The 22,511-nt window shown below is 35.9% G+C and overlaps 1 protein-coding gene across 2 annotated transcripts in view; it reads left to right on the forward strand.

Annotated features, from left to right (window-relative positions):
• The window catches only part of LOC113492938, a 35,133-nt gene that overhangs the window by 1,707 nt on the left and 10,915 nt on the right, over window positions 1-22,511 (forward strand). The window contains exon 2 of one of the 2 annotated variants that reach the window (XM_026870687.1): window positions 4,489-4,969. In XM_026870687.1, the coding sequence (XP_026726488.1) occupies window positions 4,820-4,969 (150 nt within the window). In that variant the 5' untranslated portion in view covers window positions 4,489-4,819. Of the gene's footprint in view, window positions 1-4,048; window positions 4,970-22,511 lie in introns of those variants that run through there. The other variant, XM_026870678.1, reaches the window with a different exon arrangement.

The following is a 22,511-nucleotide window of genomic DNA, read 5'->3' on the forward strand; positions in this document are numbered from 1 at the left end:
TTATAATAATGGTACATTGCAATGTTTAGATTGCTGACTTACAATAGATAATGCTATCAAGATGCAAAAGTGAATGACCAATCTCCGGGGCCCGGGGGACGTCGCCAATCCCTTTGTAAGTCGGCCCCGGGACACGCGTCGCTAGATCATAACACCATAAACCACGGATTATTTCATCGACAGGGTTCACAGCTTATGAAGACGATCAGTAATCACAAATGTAAATTCAAAATTGATTTACTTGCGAATATAAAAATCTCAAACCATGAACTTAAATATTACTAAAAGCCTACTCATAATACGGGCTCCAAGCTAAATATTACCCTAATTAAGTAGCAGTCGGTATAAACAAAATAAAATCTACATTCAACGTTCAAATCGCAAGAGGTACCTTTATTTCTTTGTGAAGCATTATTAAAACAGTCCCGTAGCAGATCGGCTCGAGAATTTCCGTGTGCCCGATTTGAGGGGAACGTTTTGCCGCGAAGGGCGGACTAGGGCGGGCGGGAACCGGCGCGAGCCGAATAAAAGCCAGCCGGCAGTTCGGCGCCAGTTCACAACCGTAGCAGCTCTTGGCTACGACGTACTACGCCGCGTAGCCCGCGCTACGTAAACTTTCGCTACAACTTTCTACGAGGCTATTTATAACAGAACTTTATGCTTTTGCTGTGTATTTGTGCCGATCTGAACATTTTATTGACTCGTTGATTATTTGGTAAGGTTCATGAAATATAAATAATTGGCTTCTTTAATTACAAGTTTGAGTTGTTTTTTTATTTATGCTTTTAAATCTTATTAACGCTTGCAGTTGCAGCAGTAGATTTTCTGCAAGCTTTGCCACTGGTTTACTTACTTTTATTTTATTAAACACAGTACATATAAAATATATAAATTAAAATTGCATAAAAAAATCGTTTTTAGAATTAGGAATTTATAAAGTTATCGTTAAAATTATCTGAGATTGCTTTTACTAAACACTTTCAATAATTTTTATTTTTATTTTTTTTATTAAGGTTAATGTTTTTTCTTTTTATAATGTACACGTAATGTTAAAATGATTTGTAAACTTTTTAGTGCGTATAAAAAGCTTAGATCATCAATTATTAAGGCTATGAATGAACAAATCTAATTTTGTCACAAATATGAATAAAATGAAGCATAATTTAATTATAAATGGAGAACTCAAGTATTAAACCTTCGGTTTATGCTGAATGTTATATTTAAAAATAAATGGACAAAAATAACTTTGAAAGAATACTGCGGCCCGCATTATCTTAAGTATTTTTCCTAAATGAAATTGCTAAATGAAAAGCATTCATAAGAACGGAATATCAATGATTCAAAATAAATTTAAATATGATCTAACACTCGTATAATTTTCAAAGCAAAACAAACACTTATGCTAATCTCCTTCAGCTGGAAAATCCAAAAACGAAGCAACAAACTCCGTATCACAGTCGCGTGCGCGTCAAAACAAAGGGGAGTAAATAAAGCCTCCTTATATAATATACTGCTAATTTTCCTTCCCGCGCTCATTTCCATGTTGTTCAAACGCCAGACAAGTGTACTTTTCCTTTTTGAGTGAAACGCGCTTGATTTTATAATAAAAGCAGTTTATACGCTGTCGGCGAGACGCGGAGACGCGGAGACGCGGGCTCACTTCACGAAAGTGGAAAAGTGAAAAAACTAAAAAGCCCGCTTACTCGTGAGACCCGAGTTATGAGCATGTCAACAAACATCGCTCTAGTGTCGGTCTTAACTTATTTGCACTCATTAATGAGGTTGAATTTAACAGAGAATTTGTTCTGCAAAGAGGTTATTAGTGAATAGGTATATAGTGTTTATTGAATTTATATTTTTAAATATTAGATTGGTATATACAGCCCTCAAAGCAGTTCGAAGGGAGTTATGCCTGTAGCTCTCTACTCTCAAATTAATGACGTTTATATTAGTTTAACTTTATTTCTAAGGTAACCCCGCTACAAATTTTGAAACGGTTACTATTCTAAACCTGACTGAACCCTGCTATTGTCGGAATATTGGATATCAACGTAATGATGGATAAAACCGTCCTTTTTTGTTTGACTTTTAATATTAATAAAAGTACTAACGTCAATAAGAAAAAAATGCAAAGTTCATCTTATATTTATAGAGCACCGAATATTATTAAATTTTTCTTTGTCTTCCTCGTATTTCTTTTATCTAGGTATCGCAATTTAAATTGTGTCTGACTTAAGTAAGACGTGACACAAAAATCATTTAAGTTTTAGACCTCCGTTACAAGATAATTGTCTAACTGTTAAAACAAATCTTTTAACTTATAACAATTTAGTTATTTCTGTTTGTCTGATTAATTTTGGACAAAACTAATCAAGATCGTTATGGATATATATTTTGTGTATCTTTAACTGAAGCTTCCCAAACATGACACGTCCTGTCTATCTCATTGTATCTAATAACAATTCCACGCCCGTATTTGATAAAATGCCAGATTCTTTATTCCGAAAAGAAAGAAGAGTAACCAAACAAACAAATCTATATAAATAATAAACACGAGTTTGAAACTTTCAAAGTTTGATGGAAAATGTATTAATTAAACGCCGCAAATGCGTCGACGGCAGGCTCATCAAAAATGTATAGAATTCGTATGATTTGCATAAAAGTCATTTTATTGCCTCGAAAGACAAACAGAATGGGATATTAGCTGTTGGAATGATTCCAAAATTGCGGCGTGAACTATGCTGTGTAATGAAGGTATCTAGTTGTACAGGTGCAGGCTTTATCTACGTGTTGAACCCTGCTCCACTTTAGACCTCGCTTTTATTTTAATTAAAAGTTTGACTTCACATCCAACTAGCTCATATGCACGAGTATACTTTACAAATAGATCTGAATTATAATATCTCTGTGTGTCTACTAATTAATTAGACTCAGTTAATATAGTTTTCTGTTTGAGTGGATAACAAAGTATGCATTGATATGAGCACACGCCGTGAACAACTGACAAGAATTTAAATAAGTGTCGGCTGGAGTTCGGCAAAGAATTCAATGAGTTGCCGTAATTATGTCGAGCAAGTTGGCGCATTCATTAGCCGTGTTGTGTTTAATATTCATCAGGGAGCGGCCACAAGTAACATTTTTACTTTACGACTCGCTGCCAAATCCCGAGTAGGAACGCAAATTACATGGAAATTAGTCTAAGTTCATTTCGAACCGAGCTTCGTTGTACAAAGATTCAGTTGTGAAGTTACAAAGTTGGTTATTGTTCTGCTTGGAAGCTGTTTCATTTGTCGATAACTCAAATATCTCAACTCATTATAATCTCGTACTTCGACACTTTATTGTTCGCAACTTTCAAGCAGGCACTAGCTACGATTTATTGCGAGAGTATTGATGGAACGTGTTTTAAACGTTAGACCACTTTATTTATTTATTCAGTCATGTACACACATTATTAAAGAAAAAAATACAAATAGTCTCTCTCATAGACATCCAACTTTCTCCGTGTGTTGCCCTATGCAAATTTCGAGAAAAAAAGACTAACAATAAATTGCAATTGTTGAATTACGATGCATAAAATGGAGTTCTTTGTCTGTTGCAAAAGTAGTTTCACAGTCCGACGTTAGGATTTACATAATCTTCACATAAATATCAACACAACGTCACGGCAGACCAAAACATTTGGTAGAATTTCAACCGAGTCGATTTCGTTGTGCTTACATTAAGGAGTACCACAACATCAGATAAGGTCTTGTTCATTGATTACCGGTTTATTCTAAGTTATCTACGATCTATGGCCGGGCCTGTTCTTTGTATCGCCTCATTTGCTAAGTCCCGAAAGGCCCCGGTATCAGTTAATGTTAAAACTTTTTGTTGTAATGACTCCGTTGTGCTTATGTTGGATGCTACAGCAATATTGCAGCCAATAATTTACATTTCACAGAAAATTAAGGCGACTTATGAAGATATTGTCATAAACTTTAAGCCTAAAATACGCGTTGTCTTTTTTGCTATTAATTTCTTGAAAGGGATATACAAAGTAGTTTGTTTAGTAATGAGTTTTACTATTTTTTTCAAACTTTCCACTGCACATTAACATTTTTCGATATGATCAGCGATTCGCGCTTTAGGCGCAGACATTGAACCAGCAACGGCGGCAAATAGAGTCGAGCTCTCCAATTACTTGGCAACAACGCCGATTGTATTTTGAAGAGAGAAATTCGGCAGATTTTGGTATTTTACTTAGACGTTCGTTTTTGTATACAACGTTTTTACTATTTTTGAAATATAATCCGCAACACATCCTCGCGTCAGGTGCACAACCCTTATTAATACTTTCTCATTAATTTTAATGCCGGCTTTTCTAACTGTGAGTAAGGGATACCTAATTATGTACATCTTAAATTTATCTGTATCAAGTTCAACAAAGAATCCCGCTCATATATGTCTATTAACTTATACAATTGTTTTTTTCTCTAATTGTTTCAGATGCTGAATCGGACGTTAAAACAGCCAACCGTAGAAATAACTTAGCACGTGCCGCTCAAATAATTAATATCTCATAATAGTACAAAGCTATCGAACTTATCGCTTAGGCTCTCTTAGTTTATTTTTGTAACGCTTTACGTAGTAACAGTACAGAGAAACGGTTTGGCAAACCGACACTATTTTCTATAACGTACAGCAGATAGCTCTATCGTCCTCGCTACGTAGTTTTATAGGGGAAAACAATGCCAGAGGTTCTCATAAAGCATCGATATCTTGGAGGTTGTGATTTTTCGTGGGTTGTGTAATGGTAGGGTGGTAGGGGGTAGTGGTAATGTGTGAAGATAAGGAGGAGGCTCGCAGCGAGGCGGGCGCGGCGGCGAGTCCGCGGCGGCTGTGCTGGTCGCGCCCCCCGCCGCCGCTGCCCGACACGCGCGGCCTCTGCTGCGCCAAGCTGCTCCGGAAAAACGGGAAGCCCAAGAAGGTAAGGCCTCTTATCGCACTTATACATTATTCACGGCGCACGTCTCGCCATCTCGCGGACACACCAACCTTGTTAAGTGCCGCTTTGTGGAACAACATAAACTATACCTACCAATCTCTATGCGTTATTATAATATTATTATAATTTAAATTATTTGTATTAAATTAAATATTGTTAGAATTATTTTGTATTGTGATCTCGGTCCAATACAGAAAGCAAATTCGACTTGAATTAGTTCAGTGAAGCTAAAGGCCGTACCATCCCTGTTATTTAAATGAAACACCCGCCCCGGTAGCCATCCCTCATATTTCAAGGAACATTGCGTTTAAGCTCAATATAATCGAAGTTTGAACTAACTTTTCTCACGGCGGTTGACTCCTACCGTACTTACGAAATACATCTTTGATTACCTTTATACCTAGTTATGCCGGGCATGTTCAGTCTTATTATACAAGTTTGAGACCGGAGTTGATGTTATGTACATTGTGTTAAGATCATAACTACTATGGCAAATAAGTTGGCCGCGGAACTACTAACTTTGGATCAAATTAGTTTCAGTTGACGTGGAGAGCGCTCCGCTTTGATTAACCTCCTCGGGGGAAACAAATGCACAGCGATTTATGTTCGCGCGATATAAAATACTCATTAATATACAGAAGTTTAAACACAGGACGATGGTAATTGTGATGTACTGCCGAGCTTAGTACAGTTCTAAACTTTTTACTACACGTTAACTACACTTAGTTCCAAATTTATGTTCAGCTTAATACACGAAGCAAAATACATTTCATTTGAAGTTATTTGCAATATAAACTTCCATGCACTTTAAATATTACCATTGAATATTCTACCTGGCACGACAAACCACATATAAAATGTGTTTATTTGAATCAAACAGCATCCGAGAACGATTGCAGCGACTATTTTGCAATTCTAAGTTTGGCAGAGAGGTTTCAATCTGACTAATGTGTCTACGTATATAACTACGTCGACGAGAAAAGCTCTCCGGTCTTATATCGATGTTTCTATCGAGGGACTACACTACGAGCATACAAAGTACATCACTACGTCAAGAATTGTAATAAAAATATTGTGATTGTCGACTAAACATACAAACATATAGATACAATGTAGACAAAAAATGTTTAATATTTCTTAACGAGAAAAAAAAATCGAGGGAAGGAAAAATTTGCAATTTCCCTAATGACAAAATATCTCATAGACGTCTACAAAACTGTCACCCTAATTTTCTTAAAAGTAAATTAATTTACGCTCAGTTAATTAAGCTTTGCATAATAATTATTCGAAAAAACTGATTTCTCTTTGCAAAAAAATGCTGAGTTTACTAATTTGTAATTAAAAGTGTTTGAAAATCCTTTGTTGACGTAAAATGCTGATGAAATGGGGAAGGAACCTTCAAAAGGGAAAGTTGGAAATTGGAATTATGATGTACTAATTTATAGCTGACTACATTTAGGGATTTTGCATAAATCATAAAATGGAGGTGACAAATATGATTATTATCCCTGTATAAAACACATAGGCCCTAGGGCATTTCAGGGAGTAGTATATATTCGTGAAAAAGACTTCGAGAAAATAAATATTGTAATTAATATTTTCATTCATGATGTTTGTGATCATAAACCTTAAATTGGCACGGATGACAAATCTGAGATTTGTAGTAAAGATTTTCACAACTACGAGTTCATTATTTTAACCAATTCAATTACAATACTTGTCACGGTTGCCTTAATTTCCTAATTAACTGCATATTGCAGTGATAATCAGTAATTATCGAAGAATAACACACGTCAGGCCAATCGGCGATCAGTACACTCATAAATCATCGCTGTTTGTAAATTACTATATTCAGATGTTATTTACGGTACTATCAGATTTATGTCACCAGTGGTTCAATACTTTTATTCAAACAATTCTTTTAATTTCCTACGTTTTAATTTAGTCTTAAATTTTTAAAGGTTGGTTGATAAGTTCGATTGGCTTACAACAATCTCATAGCTCTTTTAACCCTTATCATTGCTGTGGGAAAATAAACGAGATGTGAATGAATTTGATGTAAACAAGCCGTTATATAGCAGTAGTTAACAATTTATATCAGTACATAATACTGTCAATAGTTCCAAAGAATTCACGACGCAGGAAGACATATAAAGTCTATGATAAAGTAACTATATCCCTTCCGTGATTTACATACTATCCATTCAAAGAAGATTTGAATATAAATAAAAGAGTGTCTATTCACAAAAAGATCCGATTTCAGAATAAGTAGTTCCACATTTACATAATCTAAAGATTAGTTCAGATATCCACTTTCTATTGAACCGACTTTTTGTTGAAGCTAAGTAATAAGTTAGTTCTGTATTCAAAACTAATTTATTTTCTTCTCCAAGTTTTTATAACTTAAAGTATTTAATAGTCGGGTGCGGTTAGACTTGAGGAATATAGATGAAGCTATCTCACTTGTTATAAATAGGAAAGTTCTAATAATGGGTATTCGGAACACTACAAGTTTATATTGGAACAATATGAACGGCATGTGCCGTGATTTTAAACAAAATGTCAAAAGAGTTTTGGATTCGATCAGTTTTGCAACTCTTTAAAATGAAGAAACTACCACTTCCGCAGAAGGCAAAAGTAACAGAAGTAGAAAACCAACAGCGTATAATTTCTCTCCGTTCTTTAATTTTGTAGAGTCTGACATTATGTGAATGACCGGGATGTCAATTACAGCGATCATAATAATTCATATATTACCTAGGGCCTACAAACTGGATATCTACTATTACACTTATTTTAAAACGGGTTTCGCTCGAAGAGGGCCTTCAGGGCTATCAATCGGCAAGGCACAAAGTACAAAAAAATAAGATCCGTTTTAACCGCTTGTTTTTTATTTCTTACGCAAACGTTAGAGTAGCATGAGCACCAGCTAGTTACAGTCAGCCCACAGGTGATTTGGCCGCGATAAATTGTGGCGGTAACAAGGGCGTGGAGAGCAATAACTTACACCACCGAGCGCCATTTAAAGATTCTTGCACGGTAAGTTTAACCAGTGATCAAGTGTTGTACGTTGGCTTCTTATTACTGTTCCAAAAAGTGCTTATTCTATGGATTACTTACATTATTTTAAATAATGATTTGCACCGTTCACATCGCTTTATGACACCCCTAGCAATGTTTTTACTTACTAGTATTTTAATGGAATGGCCCTAAATTGATGAATCGGTGAGCCTGATCTGACGTGTCGATACGAAACATGTCCCACCCGATTACGAGCTAAGTGATGGATGCCAGTTCATTCCAAAATTGAATACCTTTTTATTGTATTTTTTTTTATATCATAAATATTCATTAAGATAAAAAGGATATTACATTTATCGAGAAAAATAAAACTTTTTGATTCACACCGAGATTCATCATTACAATGTTTTCAATGTGCCTGAAAAATATGGATTTTCTTAAAGTTTCTATTCGAACCAATAAAATGTAGATCGAGATGTCTTTTAAAAATCAATTTAAAAGTACATCAGCCCGCGTAATATCAAGCTCGTTTAGCAAACTACTTTTGTTCGTCCGAACTCCGGACTCGCTGGACATTTTAAAAAGCATCTCTGCCTGTTGAACCCTAATGCAAGTTCAAACATGGAACTTATCCTCCACTAACTACTTGCGAAGAGTTCTTTCTAAACCAATCCGTTGCCGGCAGCTGCTCACACTTTTTACATCTAACATCACTTTAGCTTCAAGTTATTGAATGAGGAAATTTATTACGTAAAAGGTTTGACGTTTTAAAGTCGGGAAATCCAATAAGAATTATTTTAAATTTTTCCAATTGCAACTTTACGTGAAGGCACATACATTAATTATTGTGGTGAAAGCCAAATTCACATAATAGTCAAATGCAGGTAGTCGCATTTTTCATCTGAAATCTAATCGTGTAGAATTTAAACCCTTTGTATTTAATCCTAAACACAAGATTAGTTTTAATTCATTCCTTTTCTTTTCAAAATCAAACTTCTTGTTAACTAACAAGCAAACTGCTTTCGCATCGCATACGTGCCTTCTATAGATTTCAGTCGAAATGAGTTCAGTTTTTCAATTAATTGGGAACGTTCTGAGTTGGAAACTTGTTCAATATCGTTGAGGTAGAGTAAGAAGATTTTAAAGAGCGCGCAATAAGGCAAGGCACTCAGTGAGCAGGCGACGCCGACGTGCGATTTAATATGGCCGCCGCTACATTCCCCGGAGACAAGAGTCTCGCGACGATTCCTACACTGTTATACTATGTATCAAAGCTATATTTAGCCACAGACAGAGATACAGGGAGTTCATTAATCATTGCAGAAATGGACCTTCATCTTGATTTATTTATGTCCGAGATAATGCTGGTGATAATAAAATGCTATCAACATTAAGTGTGTGTATTCTGAAAGATTATTAAAGACTGAAAATCTACTAAGAAGTGGAAAATGTCTTGGTTAGGCCTTGCCATCACCAACTAATATAGAAACAAAATGCAAAAAAAGATTCGCGTAGAAATATTAGAAATGCCTAAATCTTTTTCCTTTTGGAAATACTACATATGTATGTAAAAAATGTTTTGTTCTTTACGTCACGATGCGAAATCTATTATTTCTGAGAACAATCAAACTATCATACTTTGCCTTCTCTCATATACTTACTGCGTAGCATGTTTTGGCTAACATATATCAGCACAAAATTTATTTCACACTCCACAAAAATATTTGTGTTTGACTAAACTGTCGTTCTCTCTCCAGTTAGTCTGACAGACCAGCCTCCAGTAGCTCGCATTAGCACATCTGTGATTCCCGTCATGTCCTGTAGGTACTTTCACTCGCGCCTCGAGTCTCCTCGGCTGCGGTTGCACGAATTCTTCCCGCGAAATTGAAATCACTGTCGGCTACGTGACTTCAAACCCTCACTAGTGTTCGAGAAAATCACGAAATAATATTTACCTTGCGTTTGCTTTCCGATTGGCTGCTCCTCTGGCCCACAGATAGATTCCCTTTGAGGTGAAAATTGGTATTTATTCCCGTGCGCTTTGTTGTATATTTCAAAGATACGATTCGCTTCTTCGACTTTGTGTAGAGGAATCTCATTTCGATGACTCTCGGAAACCACGGTAGTTCGATTCAATTAAAATACATCAACAAAATAATGTTTCACCAAACAATATTCATCGATGTTTGAAATGTAGGTAACAATTCGAAATCCATTTAGGTATCGAGTTCAATTTATTTAATAAAATTACATTCGACAGTAAAACGTGAAATTATTTACGTATAAACAAAAGCAGTAAATGGAATAGAATAAACGAATATCGTATTTATGCGTTCGAAATTCATTAAGCCGAGCGAAATCTGTCGTGGCTCGGTGTCGCGCCGAGTGCTGCTATTATCCCATCGTTGGACGTGGATGGGTGGGCAAACACTCGGCTATGTCACCCCCACTTGTCTGCACGTATTAGGACCGGCAGAGCAGCAGACAGGGTATTAAGCGTCGCTCTCTGATAGTTGCCGGGATTTCAGCCTGCCCTATATTTGAAGCTTATTGTCCAATGTTTTCCATTTATACGTTTTCAAATGTTTTAATTCGCTTTCAGTAATGCTTTTGCAAATGAAACTTTATAGCGTGGTGTATTTTTCGTCGCATTTTTGTTTATTCTAGCAGTTCCTAGCTGTTCTGGTAATAAATAAAAAAGTTATTTCTATAATAGAACACACATCAAACTATACCTATGTTTTTAAATCTCATTTAATTTGTCTTTAACAAGATTTTGAGATTATGTTGAAGTGAAGTGAATTTACGCTTGCGGTGCGAGAAAAGCTATTTAGTTCTTTGAGAAATCTCATTTTAGAGAGCAAATAACCGCGCGGACCCCGCGCCTTCAATATTCTCATATTTCATTTTAATTTCTTAAATAATATATTGACTAAAACCTTAAACTTCTTTGTATTGAATCAAAGCTTACCACGAATACAAAATATTATAAGCTAACTTAAATGTAGTTTTTGAGGTAAGATTAATATTTCTTGTTGCGAATACTATTTAATCTTGTAAAAGCTCTCGTTGGATAATGTTTTTGCAGTATTTCAGAGCTTCATAGATATAACATTCATAAATGTAAAACAAGTTTCAGCAGATTGTGTTTTGGCAAGAGTACCTGTGAATTAATATACCAGATGTAACGTTTTGGTCTGTTGATGCCAAAAAATAAATCCGATACGATTTAAATTGTTATTATGAAATATCAATTGAAATTCGTCCATGTAACATCTACTCTACCAATTGCGATTCAAAATCAGAACTACATTCAAGAACCTATGTCTTTAAAGCAAAACCCTCTATTTTTCTTTTATACCTAAGTTCAAAATAACTCTATATCAGGTTTTATGCTTAATACCTGAGATGAGCCATACTTGTAGTTGTATGTATGTGAGTCCTCTCTGCGCTGTATCCATAATACCATCGGAAATGCCTCCATCGCGGAGACGAGGGTGGCTCCGACAGTCTCTCGCTTTCAAATGAACAGTGATTTCATACCTCGCCTCACACGTTACTGTCATTCAAAGTTCACAAACTATTTGTGGGTGCAGGATACCATGAATTTAAACGAGGAAATGTGTCAGTCCAAGTAATCGGAACGTTTCATTGCACTATTTGTTATGAAGTCGCAAAGAAGATGTTATATACCGTTATTTGGGAGAAGTAGAAGAGAAATGAACATTGATCGAGGTAAACTCTTGATTTTAAGAAGTAATAAATTTGCTATGTTGCCATGACAAATTCGTATAAATGAACAAAGAAAAACCTTCAACGATATAAATCGAAAATGTAAAATAGGAAGATTTCAAAAAACTTACACGATAAACCCTTTGTTTCAATTCGACGAAAACTACTTCGAACGTCTACATTTTTCATTGGAGCTTCGTTCCCATTAATATTAATGGATTCCTGAAAGGATTAATAGTATTGAAACCCGCAGTTCAATCTGAATAATTGCAGATGGCACTACAGTTGAGCACCGGCTTAGAGATATGTATGTTGCCGAACTCAAAAGAAATATATCAAAGCATTTGTTTTAAAAGTTCCTCAGATATCGGGCGCCCGTTGTAATATCGTCGTCAGCGTAATATAAAAGGCAAATCAACAAGCCGAACCGATAAAAAGTTTGTAACGTTCGTTTGTTTAGTCCCTTTCCCATATGTTTCATATTTATTTCTTTTTTTGCTACTGATAAAGAAGTTTACGCGAGTTTTTTATTTAATAAACGTGTGGGTTCGTATTAAAATCTTTATATTCGTAACATGGTGCGTATGTTAGTAGTAAAGCAAAGTTTTACCCTATTTTGAATTGACGCGCGGCGGGGTGAAAGTGTTTTTCATTGTCCTACCGAGTTGCCCGTCGCCTCTGACAGACGAAGGTTCTTTTTGTAACCGCTGTGCCTCCGACCCTTCGCACTCTCCACTCACTGAACACGTATAGATTCCCCTTTTAAAGGAAACTATTTTGCTTAATTGCGGTGCTACTTTTCTGTTCAGTCATCCATCATTCCTTTATACATTTAGAATATTTTCTACCTAAGGTAAAAAGATAAAATAAAACGTAATGTAGGTTTCAAGTGTACGGTAACGGCTGCAGATAATTCCAAAGCGTACCGATGCTAACGAGGTCCAATTGGTATAAATATATTTCGATATCCTTCAACGACGGGGAAACGAATTTTCATTTCGATCCCTACGGAATATATTAAAATAATAAAATTATAAGTTCAAATATAATTTACGATGAGAGCAACAGCGACCTAAAATGTACCGCAATAGAAGAACTTTGCTCAAAAATGTGATCGGTTACGGTTCATAAAAAGTTGTTGCAGGAGGCTTGATTTGTATTCAGTGGCGCCGACTCGGGGAAGGGTTTCCGAATTGCGGATGGACGGCGACGCCATCATTGTCTTTTGAATTTTTTTCTAACCTTTAAAAGTCGTCGGTTTATAATTCGCCTCACGTGACGAGCGCTAATGAAAGACTTACTTAAGTAACTGCGCCGGAGACGGGAATTAACAAGTTCCAAATACAATTCAGTCCTTAAATGAAGTTCATTTGAACGCCGGTAAAGTGGAAAACTTCGACCGCCTTCATTTTTTAAAGCGACGTAAAGTTTTATTTCCTTTATAACGAGATACGGTTAAAGGTTTCGGGCGGTCGCTTAATATCATGTTTTAAACACTTTGAGGCTATGAAAGTCCTTAATTGTTGTGACCGTATGGCGCGCGGGGTAAGTTGTCTTGCCGAAGAAAGGGGACGCATATTTCATATTTTCATTTAGTCGAGTCATTAAATAAATAATAGTAATTTGTGCGGCGCGGGCCGCGGTGTAAAGCTTATCTGTACGGCAATTAAGAAAAAACCTCGGAGGCGGTGGTTTTTCCTCCGCAGCGGAGTGCCGTCGGCTGATTGCTAATTCCGCGACAAAGAACGCTATTACGTGGCCACAGCCGACCAACAAATGAAAATATTTTCAAGTCACATTTAACTACGAAATGTACCGGAATAGACGTTGCTACGAATTATTTTCTGAACAAAGACCTTTTATCAAGACAAAAAAATACGTTTCTTTTGATTTTGATTTCTGATAATCACTTCAAATTTTAACGTGAAGTGTACAGTTATTTGTCGTTTATATTTATCATTCTTAAAATATGAAATAATGTAATTTGTGAGAAACACGAAGTAAGTTTAATTAGGTATTAATACGCTGGTCAATCTTAAATAAAACAAGAAAGTATTTCACGGAATGACTTATTATTCATTTCAATCCGTACTTCGAATAAAAAACTTCGACTTAAAACTTGGCGAATATAATAGCAAGCACAACTAGGGTATCGTAGCCCGTAGCGATGCGCCGTAGCTCTACGTAGCGGGCGTAGACGCGGCCGCGAGTCAGCCGAACAACTTAAATTGCCTGAAAACACAAGTTCCTCGTCAGCCGCAAAATAAACGCTGAGGAGAAATTTATTTACTGCATTCACAGAACTCGAATAACAATAGGGATGAGTCGCAATAACTTCAATATGATTTCACTCGGCTCTCTCAACCAAAAACAAACGTCTTGTAAACATGTTTGTCTTTTCGCTTCCAATATTGTGTACCCGTAGCTTCATCCGCGTTGTATTTCACTTTATTATTAATGTTTCCTGAGTACCATTGGAAGCCATGTGTGAGTACTGTATTTATTAGTGCGTGTTATATTGTGTATTAGAACGAAGATTTTAACAACAGCCTGGGCGTGTATTTGCTTTATCTGTTCGAATCATAATTTCTCGTACGATATAAATATCTTTGTAGGTACTATTTTCTGGCAACAACAGTTTGCCTGGTCATTGTATATTGACTAAATAAGTAAATAGTTTCAAACAGTAGCTGACCGCAAGAGATGTGATAGTACTAAGGTGAGTGCAGAGACACAGGTGCTCTAGCATAGTCCGCTTATCGAGAACAGGTCAAAAACCAGCGACCCTTTGACGGTCTGTTCGACGTCTGGTCTGACAGTGACGATTATTTTAAACCAGGATAAAAACTGTTGCGGACACTACTGGCCAGGCAGTACATCTGCATGCTTTAAGGACAACATACCTATTCATAAGGCACAAGCAGTTTCTAATTAAATACTTTTTTTACATGAGCAAGTCGTCGAAATGTTGTAATTCGATATACTCAGGAGAAAATACTGCTCTTCTATTTCTTCTGCTCAACTATTTTTTTTTGCTTTAACCAGTTTGTATTTAGATAGCCAGACCTGAAACATGTTAGTTAATTTCAGCAGCATTCATGACATGTTGCCGCACGTCGCAAATTACACGGGTCCTATCATCAAGGCCTCCGGTCTAATTAGTATGTGCGGTCTATAATTCATTTGCATGAGTTGTGTGACATTAGCGCAAGCCTATTGGTTTACAAGTAGCTTACGTCCGTTGGCAAATGAGATCCCGTGTCTATATCTAAATAATTAGGTACTTATGTAAATAGAATAGTCATGTAAGTTAAGAAAATGGAGGACTGCGCACAAAATAATTTTCTGAAAAGCTGTTATTTTTTTTTCAATTTATGTTATCGATCGAGGTACATTGTTAGTTCCCAAATGAAAGAGGCTATATTTGCGAGTTTGTTCGTTTTTATGCTTTTACGGCTAAACCGCTTAACCGATTTTACATCGACGCAGGTTAAGCCGCAAGCAAAATCTATTAGTGGTATCCATCTAGAAAATAAAAATGTATTTTGATAATTCGATTTGGCTAATAATGTATCATAAAAATTAACATTTAAAAAACAACAATACATGTATTGATTTATTATATATTTTGTATGTTTAGCCTGCCTTATTTACGATGACGAAGCTCATAATGTGATCTTGTCAGTCATAAAACTTAGATATAATTAGGTTTAGATTCCGCTTGTCTATGCAAATCCGCTCGTAAAAGTTTATTGTCTTCCGAATGATGTCTATGTTAACTACAGATGTCCTTGACCTTTAAGTACACCGAGTAGAAAGTTACCTTTGAGAGATTTTGATTGATTTTCTACTATAAATCGCGTCATATTTTGGTATTGAAAGTTTTCATCTATGGAACAGGTATATTTGCTATAGATAAGGTTTTTCTAGTTTGGGTATTAGAATAAATTTGATAAATCATAGCCAAGGGGCACCCCTATAAATAATAGACTTAAAAAAATGTGCCAAAACATTTTTCATTGTAACCCAATTTCCTTATAAAACTACCTGGTAGGTAATAATATGCCAATTTTACTATAATTTAAAAATGTTCAGGGAAAACTTAGTGGGTCCCTCGATTTACATTCAGGAAGGACGGTGGGCACGGAGCTCGGGGTCCAAATCGAATTCCTATCATTTCTTGCTCTCGGAAGTCGGGTCATACGACGGTCTCGGCCACGACTCGCGACGCTTTGCTGAATCATCGCTAAATTATTGAATATTGCTATAACCTTTTGTTTTTCCTGCTAGCTTTATTCAATACCTAACTGTAAGCGTTATTACAAAGTAAAATAATTAATTCGCTTGCAATAGATACTCCGGAATGAAGTCGGCAAGTTTGCTTTGAGCAAACTACAAGATCGAACAATCGCTTAGTGTAGCAGCCAGGCACTCTGTTCCTCGTTTTATTTCTTTCTTCGTCTCGACATGTACCAGTATAACTAAAGTGTCACAGTTAGCCACACTATCTGTGAACGTAGCGCGAGTGCGACATTTAATTCCGCCAGTAACGGAGCGGCGTGTTCCTGCCCACTGAGCTTGCCAGCATTACGTTAATAGCATTTGTAATCAATGTGATGTATAGAGACGGGTATATGCAGTTTAACCTCTGTATGTTTTAACAAATAGAAAATTAATAGCTCGCCGAAAAATACCAGTCCAACTGACGTTCCCAACAAATATTTGAATTACGACGTCTGTTTTCATAGCCATGAATTTTAATGTTATTGCCAATATCGGCATAGATTCAAACAATCTGCCGACAGACGTTCGGAACGGATTCCTGCATAATAAATTATGTCATTATTTAAAGCAATTGTGTATTCATAAAGATCTTTCCAATCTCTTACTGAGGAGCAGTTTGTGCGTGTTGCCGAGTTTCTTGCAGCCATCTGGATTGTATCCTTGCGATGTATTACAATTTTCTCAAAGTCATATTTACCTAAAAATTTCTTAGCGAGTTCTGTTTTCCTTTCGAGGACTGAATGCTTATTTAGTTACAGAAACGAGGCGTAACAACATTTGCTCAACTCAATTTAGGTACGTTGAACGTCTGAAGAATGTAATGAAAACATTATATTCACGATATCGTGCATTGAATGGAATCTAATATATGGATTGAGTTTTGTTGTGCTCTAATACTACTTTCAAAGGCGAATTGGTCAGGTATTTTCAATATAAAAAAATGCAATTCCGTCAAAAAAATTCGGAATATAAAACTACTCCTGAATATGACGGTAAATCGTGTTTGAAAACTAAAAAAGTGCGAGGAAGCACATACATAATAAAACAGAGTTCGTGTAAAGCCGTGAGAGCGGTGATAGCCAGTCGCAGCTGTCACGTTAACATGAGCTACCGGCGCCCGACGTACTGCGAGCTCCAGCTTACCAGAGAAAGCACAATCGAATCAAATATTTTATGAATGAAAACCGATTCTATTTAAAAAAAAAACAATTTTGATTATTTAGTGTACCTAAAACAAGGTTGATACCTACCTCTTCTTAAAGTATGACTGATGTATCCTCTATCGGTGTTTAAACAGCCCAAAGTCTGTAACTTGACTTTCCTTATCCTTGAAAATTAGTTATGCCGGTTTTCTTCACCATTTTCATTAAACCTTCCGAAATAAAAATGACTCGCCTCAAACTTTTGCTAGTACAAAACAAAAATCCCCGTTCTATTTCTACCCCGAGGTGTGTACGATGAATTTAGCATAGTCTATGGAGGGCAGCGTATTCATGTGGAATGCGGGTCCGAGTCACAAAGGGTCGGATAAATCACATTACCGGAACGCGTGAATTGTAAATTGGACATTAGTCGTTACACCTCCGGGGGGCGGCGCAGCGCACTTTGTAAATGCTCACTCAGTTGACGAATGGACCTGAAAAATGGTTACGTTTCATTTCCATATCATACGTTCATCTTGTGTAGCTTAATTCCTGTGCCAATTACTGGGGTGAAAAGGAAACGGACTGATTAATGCAAATTAATAACTGATATTCCAAAAGAGTATCAGTTATTAATTTAAAGGCAACTTGTTGCAAGAATTAAATAGACGAAAGATATTTTTTTTTCGTTTTTGATCAACTCTAGTTGTCCGATTTTTTTTTATTTTTAAAAGAAAACCTATAGGTTATATGCTACATACACTTTATCTTCACTGTATTTCATTTATATGTAGTAATAACATCTTACATTCAATGTATTTAACTCGAAGAAAACGAAAAACAAACCTTACAAGTTCTTCACAATACTTGATCGTAAATTGAATAGCTATTGTAGTCTAGCCATGTCTGAAAACGTTGCAAAGGACTTAAAATTCCCGCCCAATCATAGCTGCAAATCTAATAAAGAACTTTGAGAGCGTACACATGAACATTTATACAGTCGATTCTGAAAATATTTAATCTACGTTCGTTAGTTAAACTTTAGATAGCTCCTTGTGTGGTATTCCTGTTCTATTATAATAATATGGAAATAAAAAACGAATGCTTTTTTTGACAATTCCACGCATGAATGTTGTTGGTAGTAGAATCTTGACTAGGTACTACATTTTAACTATCACAAGTCATGTTCAACATAAATGTCATATTAATTTAGTCAAATTCTACATTTTCATTGTAAAATTTGACTATAATTAATTAGAACCAGAATCTCTTTGCACTTAACATGTCAATACGAAAACCAGAATTCCCCTGTCGACCAAATTGAAACAAACATTCGTCAATGTGAGCTCCATTGTTTGAAATAAGCCGAAAATTACACCAGCACAGTTGATGGATACACTCGCTTAATAAATCTTGTTTCACGAGCTGTTATTTTCCGTGCAATCAGGGTGTAGCGATAGACCAATACCGATCTGTAATTGGCGCCCAACGGGGACCTAACGAGCCTGATTGTTCGCTGATGTTGCAAATACAACCCTCCGTCATGTTTATCTTTTTAAGCTGTTATGATGCCGCGGAAATATACTGTTTAATTATTCCTGTACGGTCTTAACAATTAATTTTGTTCTTAACATCAAAATAATATCAACTCTGCGAATTCAGACTGAGGTGAATGCTCATATAAGACGGTCGAAACGTAAATAGAGTCTTGGTTCAAACAACTTATTCACATTCATCTACATTATTCAATGAAGTGTTTTATTTTCCTTTGAGGAAAACGTCGCCTACTTTTCGGCTACACATGAGTAACATAATACAATATTTCTGGGTACTGAATCAAGGGCACAGTAAAGTGGAAATACAAAAATATATGACGCCAAAGATACGTACAGCTACATAAGTGAATAGTAAATATAAGTTATTCGGTATACGCCGCGTCATCTCCCCGATTTCTGTGCGGAATCTCAATAAACATGTTTTGGTCGTTTTGTGATACATTACCGACAATATCTTGGAATGAGAGCTATTTGTCTCGCTCCCGGCGCTGCCCGCGTAGCACACAATGCACGCACGTATCGCTCTGCGTGAACCTCATTTGTTCCCAATTCTATTTTGATGACCGCTGTTATGGTATTGTCGTACGTGTATAGTTACGTAAATGTTGTTTAAATCTATCGATGTTTCATTTTATGACAATCTAGTTGGAAATAAATTTGAAAAACAAATATTTTTGTGTGTACCATTCAAACAATTCAAATACAAAAGCCGTAAAACATTAATCATTATTTGAATCCATTGTCTTTTTTACATGTTAGAAGAATGTTCTGAAAAAAGAGGAGTTAGCGCAACAAATTTCGAACACAGTCTGCCATCTGGACAGTTTTGTGGTAACGTTGAACATTGTCAAGCTTTTCGCTTTAAACATTATTGAAAGCAAACATTTTCTAAACAGTGGAAAACTTTTACGAAAATGTTACTTTCAATAATCAGCTTAGAATATTTCTGTACAATATTAAATGTACAAAACAAAACTTTATAAATAACAGTGCTAGTACAATATTCGTCCAACAATAATATTCACATGCGATACAATTCGGCGTCGTCATTAACATGTGCACTATTCGACACGAAAGGAATATAGTTTCACAGGCCGGCAGTTCGGAACAATTGAATTATACTCAGCCATTAAATTCGGTGCGTCCCGAACCTGTTCACTTTATGCCTTCGGTAATCGTCGGTTGTTAGCCCCGTTTATGTTATGCCATTGTTGTGATATTGATTGCCGCTCTTACAGTAATTAGTGGTGGTCGGGCTCTGATTGTAACTGTTATGTGACGGTAAGGACAATAGGTGACTTAAGTGCTCTGTAATTATTAAGAACACTCGCATAGATGTGGGATTCTATATGTGATTCTGAATCAAAGGTCGTTATGGTTTGAAGGTCTTATGTGCAAGCTACAGAACTGGATAATTAACTGTTTGAACAAAAACTCTTGATTAATGATGACAACGTCGCGAGTAAATAAGGAATTAATGCGATTGAAATGAAACTACTTTTATGTCTAATTTTCGGGTAAAACTAAGATTCAGCTAGTCAATACTTCTTTTTTCCTTGTACAACATGAAACAGTTACAGTATACAGTATCGCGTAGTTATTATTCTCAAGTCTCTTTCACTTACTTTTCAATGAAGTTATACTCGTCCAAAGCTAACCAAAGGTATCTTAACTTTTTTCTTCAAATTAAATATTCAAAAAGTTTTTACCTCATCGGTAAGAATAAATTGTTTGTTTGTTTTTCCCTCGCAGTCTAACAAGCGCAGTTCGCGGTTCGAGTACCTTTCACGATATGAACAGTACACTCGTAAACAAAATCATTTACGGCTTACAAGCCACTCCGCTTTGTGTTCTCGAATATCTCAATTTTTCGCAGTGTTCCGGGTAATATTCCCTTTGTTTCATCGATGAACCGCGGCGGGCACTTAGCGCCCTTTGTGCATTACCTCGCGGCCCGAGGCGACCGACAGGGATGTACCCCAACTCATGCCGAATCATGTACTATGAATTATAGCTGCTTTCCTTTTGCGTTGCGCCGATATTTCGCCTTTCCCGAGAACCGACCATAAAATATTTGGGCTTGTATATAAACTATCTATTTAAGAATTTATAGATATGATTTTTTCTTACCCGAACTAACCCCGACTATATGAAATACCGTTTTATATAGTCGGCAGTAAAAAGTACACATCAAAATTTCATTTATACATACATATATCAATAAATATTATAGTAATAAAAATAGTGTTTATAGTTGTGAATGACAGTGAGCTTACATGTGCCGCGTTATCCGCACCTGACGCCACTTCACGCGATTTACGGTCGCATTCACCTGACAATTTATATAAATGTTTAGATTTTTTAACATAAAACACATATCTATCGCACAGAAACGCTTTGTAACCATTCATTTAAAAAGTTCTCAAAGTGACGAGTTTAAAAAATATATTGAAAATGTTCGTAGGTACCAGAAGTTTAGATTTATTTTTGCATGGGATGGACGTAAAATATGTACCTACATGTATTGCTACATATTCTAGTTTTACAATCAATTGGCGGTGTCTTCCATAGTAGAGTATTTTGATATCATGTGTCCTTTCTCTATTCCTGTATATTTTTGGATTAAATCGGACTCCTAATCCCTCTTTTGGAAACAATATCTACCCTTTTCCATATAGATCTTCACTATATTTCGTGTCTAGTCACCCTAGTACATCATATAAATTGGAATCAGTCAAGTTTCTGCATTCGTAATGAACCGATATTAGTAGGCAAGTCGCTTGTTTTGCATAGCTTTGTGGAGTCATTATAATATTTGTGATATGGTGATTTTGTTACGAGTTCAATTCCCGGGTGGTAGACTTCACAGCACCAGCGTAATAGCGTAATATCCTGTTATTAATCTACATAATGCGTGTATGCAGTGTATAACTAGTTTTTGTAGTTTTATTAAGTATATGTGTGCATTTCATGATGTTTTTTGTACATGTTTATTATTTAAATAGGTATAACAATATATGTACAATCACCTAACCGACGACATTTTTTTTAAACTAATATATATACATATATCGATACAAAAATCGTTAAATGTTTCTAATCTCTTGTATTTGACATGAAATATTTTATTCCTACGAAATTTGGAATTCATAAGAAGTTTTCTTCAAATTAGTTCACCGCATGGCCTAAGGGAATTAGACCTACCAACCATTGTTGTACAGTTATTGACCAAACGTAGCTTTATGTATAAATGTACCTCACAAGCCTTACTCTTGAACTTTAAAAAGTTTATTTAATTCTTAAAAAGGTACTCTTAGAGTATGCAAGACATATCAATTGGAGTAGTTGACCCAATAAATAAAGGTTTAGTTTATTTATAAATCTTCTAACAGGCCATAAAAGCAAATACTTGATTTACCGCAGTAATAGGTTCGACCCGCAGAGTAGTTTCCCAATAAAGGTCACAAGTCAAATATATGGTGATAACAGGGTAGGCTCGGCAACTTACAAATATACATACATACAAAATAGATTACTGCCGAGCCCTCTATGTAAGCCTGCCAACATTTTTTACTTACAGCGCAATACGATTGCCAAGATGTTTCCGATTTATTAACTCGTGCCTCGAATTTTGACGATACGTATCCTACAGATCTGATATTTGTAATCGATTTTATAGACCATGCCACCTCCCGTATTGTATATCATTGATTAAAATTATAATTATAGATACTAAAGCGCCGTTGGTTCCTCCGTTGATTAATAATCCATTGAGCAATAAACCCCGCG

This window comes from Trichoplusia ni, chromosome 1, assembly GCF_003590095.1.
Source record: "Trichoplusia ni isolate ovarian cell line Hi5 chromosome 1, tn1, whole genome shotgun sequence".
Lineage (NCBI taxonomy): Eukaryota > Metazoa > Arthropoda > Insecta > Lepidoptera > Noctuidae > Trichoplusia > Trichoplusia ni.